Below are 14,482 nucleotides of genomic sequence, written 5' to 3'. Positions count from 1 at the left end.
CAATACTTGGTGGTGGATGACTGAGAATCACTCACATACGATATTAACATGATACTGAAGAAAAGAATGGAAGTGAAACTGAGCGTAAGAGGAGCCACAGTTACTGAAAGATGAACCCTGAGTGAAAACTAAGCAAGATAAATAAAGGTGGGAAAAAGAGGAAATCAGAAGTGAAAATTCATGGTGAAAGGGAGTTTAGTTGGTGATAAAAGGCAGATAGATTCGAAAGTCTTGGAAAGTCTTGGGAAGTCTTCGAGTCCTCTCTGTGCCTCCAGGAAATGATCCCACGTCTGAACGTTGGAACACTGAATTGCTGAAGCGAGGTCTGGGAGGGGGCTGCCGGTGAGATGTGGGGTTTGCAAAGGTCGCGTGGTGCTCTGGGCACCGTGACTAGTGATGAAGGGTCTGGTCGTGGACTTCAGCTGTTCATCTCATAGAGTCACGGAACAGCGTGAAAGGAAGAGGTGGCTTTTAGCACAGCAGAAGAAATGACAAAGTTATAGGTGGCAATGAGGAAGCGAGTAGGAAGGCAGTCAGAGGAAGGGATTCTTCCGAAGGCCGCCCGCGGGGCCCACGGTCACCCGCCCCGGCTGAGCGGCTCTGGAGAGAATTCTTTCCAGGCCCAGGAGTCAACGAGAAGTGAAAAACCAGGCTGGCAGCCGTGCCAGCCGTGCATGCTGCCTCGAGTCTTCCTGAGTGGGAAGTAGGAGTGGGAGCGCTTCAACACAAATGACATCCGATGGAAACATTTAAGTTAGTTAGCAGTGTGCTCTCGAAATAGTCCACCTCCTTTCACTTGGAAACCAAAGCTCTGGAGCGTGCTGAGCAGCCCCCGCCAGCGCTCGGTCCTCTCTGTGCCTCAAGGAAACAATGATATCATGTCTGAACAATGCCTCGTGCACCGGCCAGCCAGCCATTCAGAATTACAAGCACGTATTTTTAAAGTTTGAACAGAGTGGTCATCACTGCCTATATAGTTCATGAGATCTGCTTTCTCTTGTAAATATAACTAGAGATCATTTGCAAAGTAACAGTAGGATTTCCTGTGCAGACAGATGCTTTTTATATTCATAAAGCCAGAGTTCCTTTGTTTTGTCCTTGTGACGCTCTGGGAAGCTGGAAACTGATACGAGTTTTCATATCTAGTTTAGTTTAACATATGGCAAAGAACTCTCTGAGACTATCTCCAAATTTTGCAGTTCACAGTTTCCAGCCTCCACAGGAAACGGAGCTGTGCTTCTGACGCAGCCCTGTTTCATGGGAGACTGCAGAGAACAGCCTAAAGTTAAACCACAAAAGTCGTGCTTATACAAAGCTCGGCACGCAGTTTAAACCACAGTAACACAGAAAGCGTCAGTGGATGCTTCAATTCCATTTCTAAGTTCTTCTAGCAAAATACTTCAAGGCAAATCCATAACCAAGTAGCTGTGAAGTCTATTCTTGAGGTTTTTGGTTAGACAGAGATAATGCAGAAAACAAGTTCTGGACCTGAATATGGCCTATTCTGAGGGGCCTCAGGTTAGCAGTCGCTTGTGCTTGCACGCTCTTACTAGATTCTGAAGTATAACAGAAAGAAGACAGACACACACCTCGTCCTGGCCGACCCATTGGAGGAGGGAGCTAGGATGAGCTGTGCAGAATCCTTGGTAGGTGTTACCGGCCCGCTGTGTTCCAGTTGGTGGATAGGGCTGCCGTCTGGTCCTGAAAGCGCTCCATCACCCACAGCTATGCTTTTCCAGCTCTTGGGCCTTTTCTTAGGAGTTTCCTTTTTGTGGTGTGTGTGGGTGTGGGGGCTACTCCTGTGTCAGCTTCCTTTCTCGCATGGTCTCATGTCTGTGCATAATACCGTAGGATGAGAAGCCAGACTAAGACGTGTGGCTTAATTCTGATGAAAACCGAGGCTGCTCAAGGCCATGAGTGTGGAGCAGGAATCGCCTCAGAACAGCACAGTGACAGGAAAAATGAGGGCCTCTCTCTCACTGTGTCTCCCTCTGGTCAGTTATGGACTTGCTTTGAACCCCAGTTTCCTCACCTGCAAACGCTTCGTAGAATTGCTGGTAAGGTCACAGAAGAGCATATAGCGAGCCTCCCAGAGTTGGGGCTAGAATTACACGCGGTCATGTATGAAAGGCACATAGCAGGTTGCAAGTACAGAGGGGGTGCCCTTTGTCCCCTCCCTGCCCCTCTCCAACAGCCTCTCTTGCTTATTTCCCTGTTCCTGCTGCAGTCCATACAGTTGTTAACAGGAGAAAGTGGAATTACTGATAACTGAAATATTATTAGTGCTTTACCTCTCATCCTGTGTTAATATTTTGATATTCGAAGAAAAAGAAACTTTAGATACTCAAAAAGTATTGTTGAACTGAATCCCTTAACATAATACTTTGTCTCAAAATAATTTGCATAAATATTAATTTATAATTACACTGGTTTGATCACTCTTTGTTAATAAGGACTCTCGTGTTAGCACTTTAAAAATCAGTGCTTTATGCTTCTTGTTAAAAAAGCGATGGAAACTCATCAAAGAAAAATTGTAAAATATAGAAAAGCAGAAAGAATAAAAAATACCCAGTTCTCAATATCCAAAGATGCATTTCTTTTTAGTATTTTTATGTATAGTTTTTTTAAACAAAATATTGATACATTATATATTCGGTTAGGTTGGTGCAAAAGTATCTGCAGTTTTAAAGGTTAAAAACAATTGCAAAAACCTCAATTTTTTGCACCAGCCTAATATTTTGTATCTTATTTATATATAATATATCTTTTACTTCTCATGCTATTGCCAAATTATTCATAGACGTAAATTTTAAAATCTGCAAAATAATCTAAGTGGACATAATTTATTTAAACATATCCCTTCAGTTGAATATCATTTGGTTCTATTTTCTTCCTTACCACAGTTAGTATTTTCTCTGTATTTAGTACTCTTTCCTTAGGATGGATTCCCGGAAATGGAATTATAGTATTAAAGAGCATGACGATTGGTTGAGGCTTTTGCCAAGTTGGAACATGGCAATCTCAGAATCGTGATTTTACACAGAGGACACTTAGCCAAGCCTCCCCAGATCTAACTGTGCTGGCCCCTCCAGGTGACTCGTGTTTCACTGGGGATAGACTCTCACCTGCCCTCTGCCCTCTCACTGGGGCGGTGAGCACTCAGGTGGCCTGGCAATACTTGTGAACCTTGATGTCCAGTGTCTGTTAAATACCTAGTTTCTAATCAGAGGGACTTGTGCTGCTGTGATTACCATGTTACCAGTATGTTGACGTACAAAGCATGTGGGCACACAGAGTCGCCTGCAGGGGACCCAGGTGTGCACGCCCTTCCTTTGTCCTCCCAGCACCTGTGCCGCTTACTGCCCACACGTGGCTGTGGGCTCCTGACACACCGAATGCACCAACAAGCCCTCCTTGACACAGCCTTCAATGGGGTGGAAGGGAAGATGTGGCAAACCCACTCGTCTTGGAAACCAATACCTCCCCTGAAGGTCATGTGATACCAAGGTCAAGGCAGTATCATGTGACCTTCAGAGAGCCCCTCAGTTCCACTGAGACCCCAGACGGAAACACCAGGAGCAAATAAACAAATGCAGATATGACTTGTGTGAGTGAGGGCCTCCATCCCAGACAGGAAGCCACTCAGGTCGGCCACCGTGCTCTTGGGACTCAGGTAAGTGACGTTCCACAGAGCACAGCATAAGCCAAAGGCAGCCAGGGCAGGAAGCCGGTGGGAAATCTCAGAAGAACCTGCTGGTTATTCCAGAGCCTGCTGTGGCCATCTCAGCCTCAAATGCAATACAGCGCAGTACACCCTGGCGGGGAGACTCAAACTGAGCTCAGCCATCCTGAAGGGGCCCAAAACTAGGGAATCCTTCTGGACTAGTCCTCACTGGCCCCCATTTTTTTCCCTCCCCTGAATCTTCAGGTCTTTTGAGGGGCGCTGAGAAACGCTCTGGCTTTGACTGAGTTCTCCTAGGGCTGAAGTTCCTACAACTAAGAAAGGAGAGAGCCGGGAGGGGACCAAGGTTTCATGCAAAAACAGAAAGTCTGAGATGTGTGCGAGGTCTGACAATTAAGTTCACAAACTTATCCTAGAAAAAGTGCTACATCCCTCATTGCTGAATATCGCTACAGTCACCTTTGAAGTACTCCCCTTGGGAAGCTATGCACCCACACCAGCGCGTAGTCCACCCTTCAAAGCCATTTTGGAACTCTTTTTCTGGAATGGCCATCAGAGCTGTCATAGTATTACCTACCCTTGATGTCCTGAATGTCATCAAAACGTCTTCCATTCAATATTTCCTTTGTCTTTGGGTAAAGAAAGAAGTCACTGGGGGCCAGATCAGGTGAGTAGGGAAGGGGTTCCAACATATTTATTTACTGGCTAAAAACTCCCTTTGCTTTTGTGCATCGGTGAGCTCCTTCAGGACCAGTTTTGCACACACCTTTCTCATGCCAAGATTTTCAGTTAAGATTTTCCTAACTGTTTCTCAATCAATGTTTACTTGGTCTGCGATGCTTCTCACAGTCAGCCGATGATTTTGACGCACAATTCAATGAATTTTTGCAATGTTTTCATTAGTTCTGCTCATTACTGGCATTCTCTCCCCTCAGAAAAATGTTTCATCCATTTGGACACTGCCGTTTTCTTTATGGCATTATCCCCATGAAATGTCCCTGATTTCATTTCCACTCTTGCCAAGTTTAACAAAAAATTTAATGTTTGTTCATTGCTCTAATTCAAGTTCAGACATTCTCGCGACGGCGCACAAAAACACGCAACAATAACAATAAATGCCACTCAGTAAGACACCGCCACACGTGGACATGAACACAGCTTGTGAGACACTGGTATACCGAGGTTATGAAACCTTACCGAGCTCTTTGTACAGGGCTGCCAATGTAAGCGCACTGTGGCAGTTGGCGAACTTAGTTGTCAGACCTCGTACTCAAAGATTTACACATACGATGTTCAAGAGGCATCGTTTCAAATAGGAGATTGTAAACAACGTGCTGCTTCTAAAACATGCCAAGCAAACTTGCGGGCTGCTCCCTCTGCATGGAGGTGACATCTGGGAGCTGAGGTTGGGGTCACACAGGGTCTGTAAGTCATGTAAGGAGCTGGCTTCTACTCTGCAGGGGACCTTTGGAGCGTGTGAGCAAAGAAATAATGGAATCTGACATATTGTATTTGAGAAACATAATTATAAATCGATAGAAAGCAAAGTCACGGCAGTGGACATCTCTGTGCATCCATTACCTGTTCTCTAGTTGCTTACATTTCACTATATTGGCTTTATATTTTCTTTTCCAACATGCCTCTCCTTTTGCTAAATCTTTGCAAATAGGTTGCAGATATCAAGGCAAAGGTGGTGGGTAGAAATTTGGTGGTCTGCCGCTTAGTCTCCAGGAATTAAGGTGGTGCACAATTGGTTTTTAAATATGACATTGGTTTTTTAGAAGAATCTAGGGCATTTGTTTTATAGTGTATTCCAATATTTGGATTTGTGAGACTGTTTCTTCTTGATTAGATTCATGTATAAAATGTGTTGTCAAGAATACAAAAGGGTATGTTATAAATTCTTTTTTTTTTCCTGTGGTAAACAGTATGTCACATGGAATCTACCCCCTAGCGAATGTTTACTGTACAGCAGGTCTCTAAATAAAACTTTTTCAGTTTGCGTGGCGAGAACTCTGTAACCATTGAAGAGCAACTCCCCACTCTTCCCCTCTCCCCAGCCCCTGGCAACCATCATTCTACTTTGTTTCTATCAGTTTGAACATTTTAGATCCTCAACCAAGCAGAATCATATAATATTTGTCCTTTTGTGACCAGCTACTGTCACTCAGCATAATGTTTTTAAGGTTCATCCATGTTGTAGCGTGTGACAGGGTTTCCTTCCTTTTTAAGGCTGATTATTCCTAGTGTACGAGTATGTCTACGTGTTTCCCTGAAAAGAAGACCCAGCCAGACAATCAGCTCTAATGCGCCTTTTGGAACAAAAATTAATATAAGACCTGGTATTATATTATATGATGTGGTTTTATATAATAGTAAAATAAGACTGGGTCTTATACTAATTTTTGCTCCAAATGACACATCAGAGCTGATTGTCTGGCTGGGTCTTCTTTTCAGGGGGACACTGTAGATCACATTTTGTTTATCCATTCACCTGTCAATGGACATTTAAGTTGTTTCTACCTCTTGGCCATTGCGAATAATGCTGCAATGAACATAGGAGAGCAAGTGTCTCTTAGAGAACCTGTTTGCAGTCCCTTTGGATAAATACCCAGAAGTGGGATTGCTGGACCACATGGTCGTTCTACTTATAATTTCTGAGAAAACTCTGAGAAATACTGTTTTCCACAGCAGCTACACCATTTTCCGTTCTCTCACTAGGGGTTGTACCACTTTGCACACGCACTAGGATGTAGGAGAATAGCTTGTTTTCCCACAGCCGTACCAGAATATTTTATCAGCCTTTTGAATTTTTGTCAGTCTGGTGGATAAGAAATGGTATCTCAGTGTATTTAACCTGGCATTCGTCTTCCTATCAGTGAAGCTGAGCATCTTTTCATAGACTGAATAACTTTCAAAAGGGTCTGAAAGTTATGTGGATGCCATGTGGATGCCATGCGGGGAGAGAACAACGTCCGTGATGCAAACCCTCTTGAGTCAGGTGGGTTTCGTGACCAGGTGCTTCCCAGGCAACCAGGTTTCCTTGCGGACTCAGAGGACGCACACACAGGCACAGTGACTTAATGCCGTTTATTGAGAACCTACTTTGTGCCCAGAATGCTGCATTGTATTGTGATTATAAAATCGACTAAGACGTGATGCTGTCTATCAAGGAATGCACCGACTGTTGGATTAGACAGATAACTTGTAGTTGTGGGCAAGTTCTGTTAGGTTCATGCCGGCACTGTGAGAACACAGGCAAGAGGGGAAGTCTTCTGTGAAAAGATGGGGTATGAGCTCCAGCCTGAGGGAACAGACCTTCAAGCATGAACGAGATAACGGGTCCTGTGCAGGGAACTACACATTGTCCTGTACAGGTGGAGTGAAAGGTGCCCATGTGAGATTGTTGAGAGACCATAAAGGCGGGTAAGAGCCAGTTTTTTTTTCCCCCCAAGTGAAGGAGGTTTCTTTTTCTCCTGAAAGCTATGGGAAAGTATCAAAGGATTAAATAAAGAATAATATAGTACTCATTCCTTTAACTTAATATCTATTTTCTTAAGTTTCTTAATATCCATTTCAGTGACTCAAGAGTTTATCATAGTCCTAGTTTTCTTAACTGCAGAAATAAAAAAATATGTAGTCATGCTTTCTCGTGCTCTTCCTAATCTCACATTGGCAAGTGGTTATATAACACTACAGTTACCACGCAGCACGTTGCTAATAGAAAAATAGGGCTGATACGGAGGGTAGCAGATGCATGAGCTGAAACGTTTGGCTTTACCACTTTAAAAGTCAGATCAATTTATAAGTAACATCAGTAAGATTTATTGTTTTAAGATATAAAGTGCGTAGTTTCTTATTCATAGCTCTTTAGAAGTACATTCCACATTCTCCCTTAGCTATGACTCCTGGTTATAGCTTTTTTCCCCCAAAGCACGTTGTTTTCTTTTTTGTTTTTTGCCCAGTGTGGAGTTGGGGGCTTTACGCAGATACTGGCCAGACACTTGAACTGTTCACACTTTTTCCTGGCACTGGGTAACAGTCATGCTGGGAGGTGGTTCCCTGGCCTGCGGAAGCTGCGTGTAGGAGTGGCAGAAGCCCTGGACTCGAGGAAGGGAGGTGGGGGGTGGGGTCGGGGGGGCTTCTCCACAGGTCACGGCGGAAGTGATCGCAACCCTAAAATTAGGGGGTTAAATAGGTTAATTCTGTGGTCCTTTCCAGCTTTCCTTGTCCGTTGTTCCATGTCAGGCTAATTCATGATTTGTGAAAACCTGCCAAACACTGAAGGCCACTGAAAAATGTCCTGGATCCTGAATTTCACGTATTGGAAGCAGAGACTCTGCTACAAGATAGTTTTATTAAAACCAGGCTTGTTACTATTCACATTTGGATACGCCTTAAGTCAACTGATGCCCCTGAAACAAAGCCGTGCCTGCATTTAGTGAACCTTAAAAACACTTAGAGACCTCTGATGAGATTCAGAAACCACTGAACTAGACACAGTGGGAAGCACAGCGATGAAATACCCACGGATCACTCCTGTGAGACCACCCCTCACATAGGAGAAGAGACTTCACACAGATAACCAGGTGGTGAGGTAGGTGGAGGTGACCCGTGAGCCTTACAGGTAGAAAACAGCTGGAACTGAGCAAATATTAATTCTGTCCCTGAGATACCACGGACAAACATTTCCATTTTACATCCTTCACCGTTAGATCATTGTTTCAAATGTTGCGTGTGTGCGTGTGCACGTGCTGGTTGTAAGAGTGATCGATGTTCAGTGCAGACATTTTATACAAATCAGACAAAGCAAAGAAGACAATGAAAATCGTCTTCACGCCTGTGATCCAGGGTGACCACTGCTAACATTCTGCTGAATTCCTTCTCGCTTCCTTCCATGCTCATATTTAACTTTCTTGTAGTAACTTACTTTTTCACTGAACATACTATCAATATTTCCCATATCATTAGAAATGATTCCACAATGTGTTTTTAATGACTGAATGTATTCCACCATCGGGGGAGGGGGCATAATTTGCTTTGCCAGCACTCCCTACCCCTCTTTTTTGATATATAAGTTCGTTCAATCACTTATGAAATGTTTCTTCATCTCCTGCTACGTGCCAGGAACTCTTCCTAGTCTGACGATACAGCGTACACAAACACAAGCTCCCCTTGGAACTTGCATTACGGAAACCAGGTACATAATAAAATGATAAAACTAACCGGTCCTACCTCAGAGAGCTACTTATACTTTCCAAGGTTCAAAATTGATCTCTAGGCCCTCTCCAGAGAGGTTCAGCGTACTCCGCAATCTGGGGGGTTGGTGAGACCATGCTGACTTCCCGCAGGGCGCATGCAGGCTAGACGGCAGCAGCTGCCGTGCCTGCCCCTTCTAAGCCTTTCTGAAAGGATAGCCCTTGGCAGCCACTGCTTGGAACGGAGGTGGGCTGGGGGCGGTCGGGGTGGGGCACCCACGGCAGCCAGTCCACAGTTGGCCAGGACTGATTCTCAAACACGCGAGCTGGGCCAAACCGCTTCTCATGCCTGGGGATGTGGCCACGAGAGGATGAAGCCGTCAGCAAGTGAGAGCTGAAGCTGAATCTTACCTGGGAAAGGTTTAATGCACTCACATTGGGCCATGTGTAAGATTGATTGATGAGGGTGCAGAAGCCATCAACAAACAGCACTTTGGAGGCAGAGAAGGGATATTTTAGTCACTAGTAGAAGGAAGAGACACTCAGACACGAGATGAAAGCATCTCTTGTGTTCACATTGCAGCACCTCGGCAAAGTCAAGGTGAGAAATTCTCATTTGTATGGACCTTACAGCTGCCTTGGACTCAGAAAACCCTCCAGATGCTGTGGCCTGATGGCTCGGCATGCTGGGGTCCCACACCCCATTGCTTGAGACAACTTGAGTGAGTCTCTAGTCCTTACATCTAGAGGAAGTCCACAGAAATAGTCTGTGCAGCACAGCACGGAACAACAGGCAATTCAGCTGTGATCAACTCATGAAACAGGTTTTACTTATGCTTTTGATTTGGGAACTAGCTTACTGGGACCCAGATTTCCTTTTCTTTCCTTTCAGATCCATTGTTTTTTGTACCAAACGTTAGAACAATCAGTTTTACTCCCTTAATGTATGTTAAATAAAAACAAGGTATAAGCCATCATGTTTACACATCGGGGTGGTTTTGGAGATGAAAGACACGTTCTCCACCACAAGAAGCAAACAGCGAATTAACAGCTACTAGCAACCCCAGAATTATAGTGCAAGGTAATTAGTGCCTCGAAGGAGTCTGCAGAGGCTGCTATGGGAACACGAGGGGCCTCTCCATCAGAGTAGAGAAGGTTTGCTGAGGACGTGACCTGTGAGCTCAGTTTTAAGGGGTAAACAGGAGTTACCTCTATCTGAAACTGCAAACTAGAATTCTCTGGTTCCCAAGAAAAACATAGATCCTCTGTTTTTTGTTTAAATGCTACTGTAGATTTGGACTCATTTTCCATTCTAACATCTTGATCCTAGGTTCACTATTTCTTTAGCAGTTTTTGGTAATCTTAGAGTAAAAATTACTTCTGCATTCCCACCCCTCTGTAGTATTTCCCAGATATGCCTGATCCTAAGAATCACGTGAAGTTCCTGATAAGTGTGCAGTTTCCCAAAACTGTCGCCTGGAGATTCTGATACATTCACCTGGATTGTTTTTTATCACGTGTCCCATGTGAGGCACGTTCATTATTAGGCGCGTTCAGGAACCCTTTTCCTCCTTTCCAAAGGGGTGACGGTGGTGGTTATTGTCACTTATTTATTTTTCAGGGAAGGATTTTCTGTTATCACAGTGTTTTGCAGCATTAGTAAATAAGAAAAGAAAAATATGACATTTCCATTTGGAAAACAAAGTTATTTCCTTTTAGAGGAATTCCATAGATAAGCACACATGTAAATTATAATTTAAAAAGAATTCAATGTGGGTTGATTTCTTTTATACAGGCTACCTGCTTGTGTGAATTTTGTTGTTTTACTATCATTGTAAATCCACTCATGCAGTGCTCCGGTCTAAGATACTCATTCTATTCACATGATGTTTGTGATTTTTCTTTAACTAGAGAAATAACACCGAGATTTCGCTTTCTGGGAATTGGGTGGGAGGGTATGAGACCGTGGTGGCGGCTGCTGTGTCAAATCAAGAAGGGGAGAGACCTGAAGCCTGGCGGCAGGCATGAAGGGATTATCTCCAGCTTGCGTGGGGGAAGCGGGACGTTGCTGTGCTGTCAGAGGTTTGCTCTGCCTGAATTCCAAGCCAGCGTGGTGAGCACAGGACTCGCGTGGGATCCCCACCTCTTTTGGATTAGGAAGTAAAGTGAGTCTTACTTTATGATGAAGCTGAAGGGGGGCAGAGCGCTGCACAGATGCCAGCTGTTAATGACCCAGTGCCTGCAGCCTGTTTACTGAACACGGCTAAGCAGGGACTCAGAGCGTTCTGTAGTTAGAAGCAAGAACTGGAGCAGGAAGCCAGCGTCTTTTCTCAGAGCATTAGAAGATAATACAGCTCCCATAAAAGGAGCAATCACGTCCCATCCAGAACTATTCATCTGTCACACTAGGTAAGTATTCTCACGTCTTCCTAATATAGATGGCACTGGAAACTCACGTTAGAATGGACAGCACACTCTTGCCAGTTCCTTTTGTATAAGTATACGTATCATCAATTGATAGGCTTCTATGTGCTGAGGGCAGGTGCAGTCATTGCCCGTGAATCTTTTGTTATCTTCCTGAGTTTCAGTTCGTAGTACCCCTCTACCTGCCATTTTATGCCGGTGCATACAGTACGTAGACTCTCTCTGTCACTATTTTGTAAAGCGTCCATGGGGGTACTTACTGCACTGTGAATTCATTACTATTTCTCTCTGGGTGTATTACATGTTTGCACAGAAATCTTGTGCCATGTACCTGCAGCAAGCAGTGACCCTGGCATAATTCCAGTGGCTCTCTCCCCTGGTATATCCATAAGGTAACTCTCATTACCCGCCTGAATCAATCCACAGACACTCCAGGGTCTGTTACTCAGCCTGACCCGATTCTGTACCCTGACAGGGAACACCTATTTTTCAAGGGCAGAATCTAATCAGCAAAGACCATCAAAATGAGAAATAAAGACAGAATATCCCCTAGTAGTTTAAAATGGGGGATTGTAAATTATAGAGGAGCCACAAGATTAGAATGTGTACAGTGAGAGGGTCCTCTTCTGGTAGGCAGGTTACAGAGGACATAGTCACCAGTTGAAAGAAAATATATAAAGCGGCACTCTGGTCACTGTCCCAGCAAGTCAAGTTACTAAGATCAATGAACACATTCTTTCCTACAGTAGGATCTAGAGAGGAAAGCCAACTATTCTAGGAAGCTGCTTGTGGAGTTTAGGGTCAGAAAAAAGATTAGGAATCAAATTCTTAAGGGTCCCAGGCTCAGACAGCCCGATGGGCCCACCTCCCGGCTGCACACAAACCTCCAAGTCTGTTGATTAAAATCTCTGTGTCACTGGAAATACTCGTTGGAGAAGCCAAGACTTCCTCTCTCCTGCTGACATTCGTCTTGGCAACTCTTTATTTGTACGAAATTTGCTCGGTTGGCACTTTTTTCTTTAACGATGAGAACTACTTTGGTAACAGTAGAACATTCAGGCCAGAGGTGCATTCCGTTTAAGAAACCTAGTTATCTTTGCTGTGGTCTAGTTTAAGCAACTGCTGGTTAAAGGGATCAGGAAGGTGATTGGGTGTTCATAGTCCTACGGCTATGATGACAGGACATGTAAAACATCAGGATTTTATACTCTAGATTAAAGGGCCTTAGCTTATTGGTGGAAACGTTAGCATACTAAGAACAGCATGTTAGGCACTGGATTTTCAGTTTGTAATGAGGCATTGGTTTAATTCTTTTGCCCGTGTATTACTGATTGAATTAAGAAAAAAGACGAGAAAGTCATATGAGAGGATTCCAAAGGTACTTTCATTTGTAAAGAATATATAAGTTAGAAGAATCAAATGATTTCTGATGTACAAATCAGAATTATTTATTGATATTTTTGTGCTGCGAAGGTTGGTAAGCTACCAGAGGCCAAATGCCACACCACCCCCAAACTATCCGGATTTTTGGATACACATGCTGATTTTGGCCAAAGATGAGTTACCCATACTTCTGTCTGATTTACTAGGAGCTGAGAAATAGATAAAGTTAGTAAATACAAGTAGATGATGAAAAATGCCTGCACTTTCATTTGCAAAATCTGTAACAATGTCAAGAGAGGATCTTTCAAATTTTATTCCCTTTATACCTATCTTATCCAACTTTTATGCTGATAGAATTTTTTTCACATTTGGAAAATTACTTTTTTTTTTCCATCTTGAATATTGCTAATACCAGGGGCAAACCCATATGTCTTCTGAGAAAGAAACATAGCTTTATTTTTTATGTTAGTGATTCTCGGGAAATAAAACCCCTTTTCCTCACTCACACACCTTACTTCACTTAGCTCATGTTTCTGTGCACAGCTTTATAATACTCGACTAGAGCAGAAATGTGTGCCGTGGTTCACTGTGGAGGTGGCACTCCCGAGTTCACAAGTGAGGGAGGCCCATTAAGCAGACTGGTCTGCCCCAGCCTGACACCCAGCAGGGCAAGATCTAAATGGATGTACCAAAATGACCGCATTTGCTTATCTAACTTCTCTCCCGTTTGGCTTAAGCTGTTCACTTACATAGAAAACAAGAATACTGGGGGTGATGATCTCCTAAATGAATAAACTGTCCCCGGTGGGAAGAGGAGAGTGTTATGGGTGAAAGTCGTATTCTCCAGAAAGGCAGGGATCTCTGACTTTTGGTCACTTCCCCAGCTGGACATGGGGTGGCTCTTCCGGTCATTACCACTTGGAGAATTAAGAGCTTGCCCCATCGCCGCATGTGGTCCCACTTAGTTTTTACCATTGTCTGAGAGCCGGAACTTGGCGTTGATGGGGCTGACACCTCCCCAAAGCCCAGCGTCTGTGTCAGGTTAATTTCCCTCTGCCTCTCGCTTTGCATCATCTCCTTGGGGAGAGACGCAGGCACTCACCGGGTTGAGGAGCAGAGTGAAGAAGAGCTCGCCTCCTTGGATGCTGTTGTCTAGCTCCCTTGGGCCGCCGGGGTACTCCTGGTAGAAAATTGTGTGAGTGAAAAGCCCGCAGGTTTGTCTCGGGAGCACCTGAAGGAAGAATGAGCAAGTGAAGAAAACGTTCCTTTCAACCAGTTAATTTATTGAAACTTAGCTTTTATTCTCATGGAAGATGGTGCACAAGCTGGTGTCATTATCCAATTCTTAACTACAGCCCAGAAAAATCCTTCACAATCTGGGGAAGCGGGGGTGACATCAGTATAGCAGGAATACTGAAGAAAGCTGAAGGAAGACTTTAAAACTCAGATAGACTTTGAATTATTTTAGCCACTTATCTATTTTAAATCTCCAAGTCAGTACTTCCCTGATGAAGCCTCGTATGTTCCAACATCTTAAGAAATAAAACAAAAAGGAGAAAAATGAAACTTTAAAAATATTGGAGTTCTCTGTGCCACATTAATCTAGTCTTTGGAAAGTTTTCTTAGAAAATATACCATACATTCCATAATGGTATGTACAAAGTCAACGACAAAAAAGAACTAAGTGCAAAGGTATTCTAACTGAATTAAATATATTCCCTAACAATTCACGGAAATGTGCCTTCCTGGACACTAAAGCTTTCCACAGCATTGATTCATTTATTTAACAGATACT

The 14,482-nt window shown here is 43.7% G+C and overlaps 1 protein-coding gene across 1 annotated transcript in view; it reads right to left on the bottom strand.

The window, feature by feature from the left end:
* Positions 1 to 14,482, bottom strand: part of LOC117038149 (bifunctional heparan sulfate N-deacetylase/N-sulfotransferase 3-like) — a 109,137-nt gene that overhangs the window by 32,463 nt on the left and 62,192 nt on the right. Inside the window, 1 exon segment of the mRNA XM_033134829.1 lies at positions 13,790 to 13,918. Within this exon segment, the coding sequence (XP_032990720.1) occupies positions 13,790 to 13,918 (129 nt within the window).

This window comes from Rhinolophus ferrumequinum, chromosome 18 (assembly GCF_004115265.2).
Source record: "Rhinolophus ferrumequinum isolate MPI-CBG mRhiFer1 chromosome 18, mRhiFer1_v1.p, whole genome shotgun sequence".
In the NCBI taxonomy this organism is placed as follows: domain Eukaryota; kingdom Metazoa; phylum Chordata; class Mammalia; order Chiroptera; family Rhinolophidae; genus Rhinolophus; species Rhinolophus ferrumequinum.
Note: the sequence above shows the minus strand (reverse complement) of the source record. Positions and strands in the feature narration are given on the sequence as shown.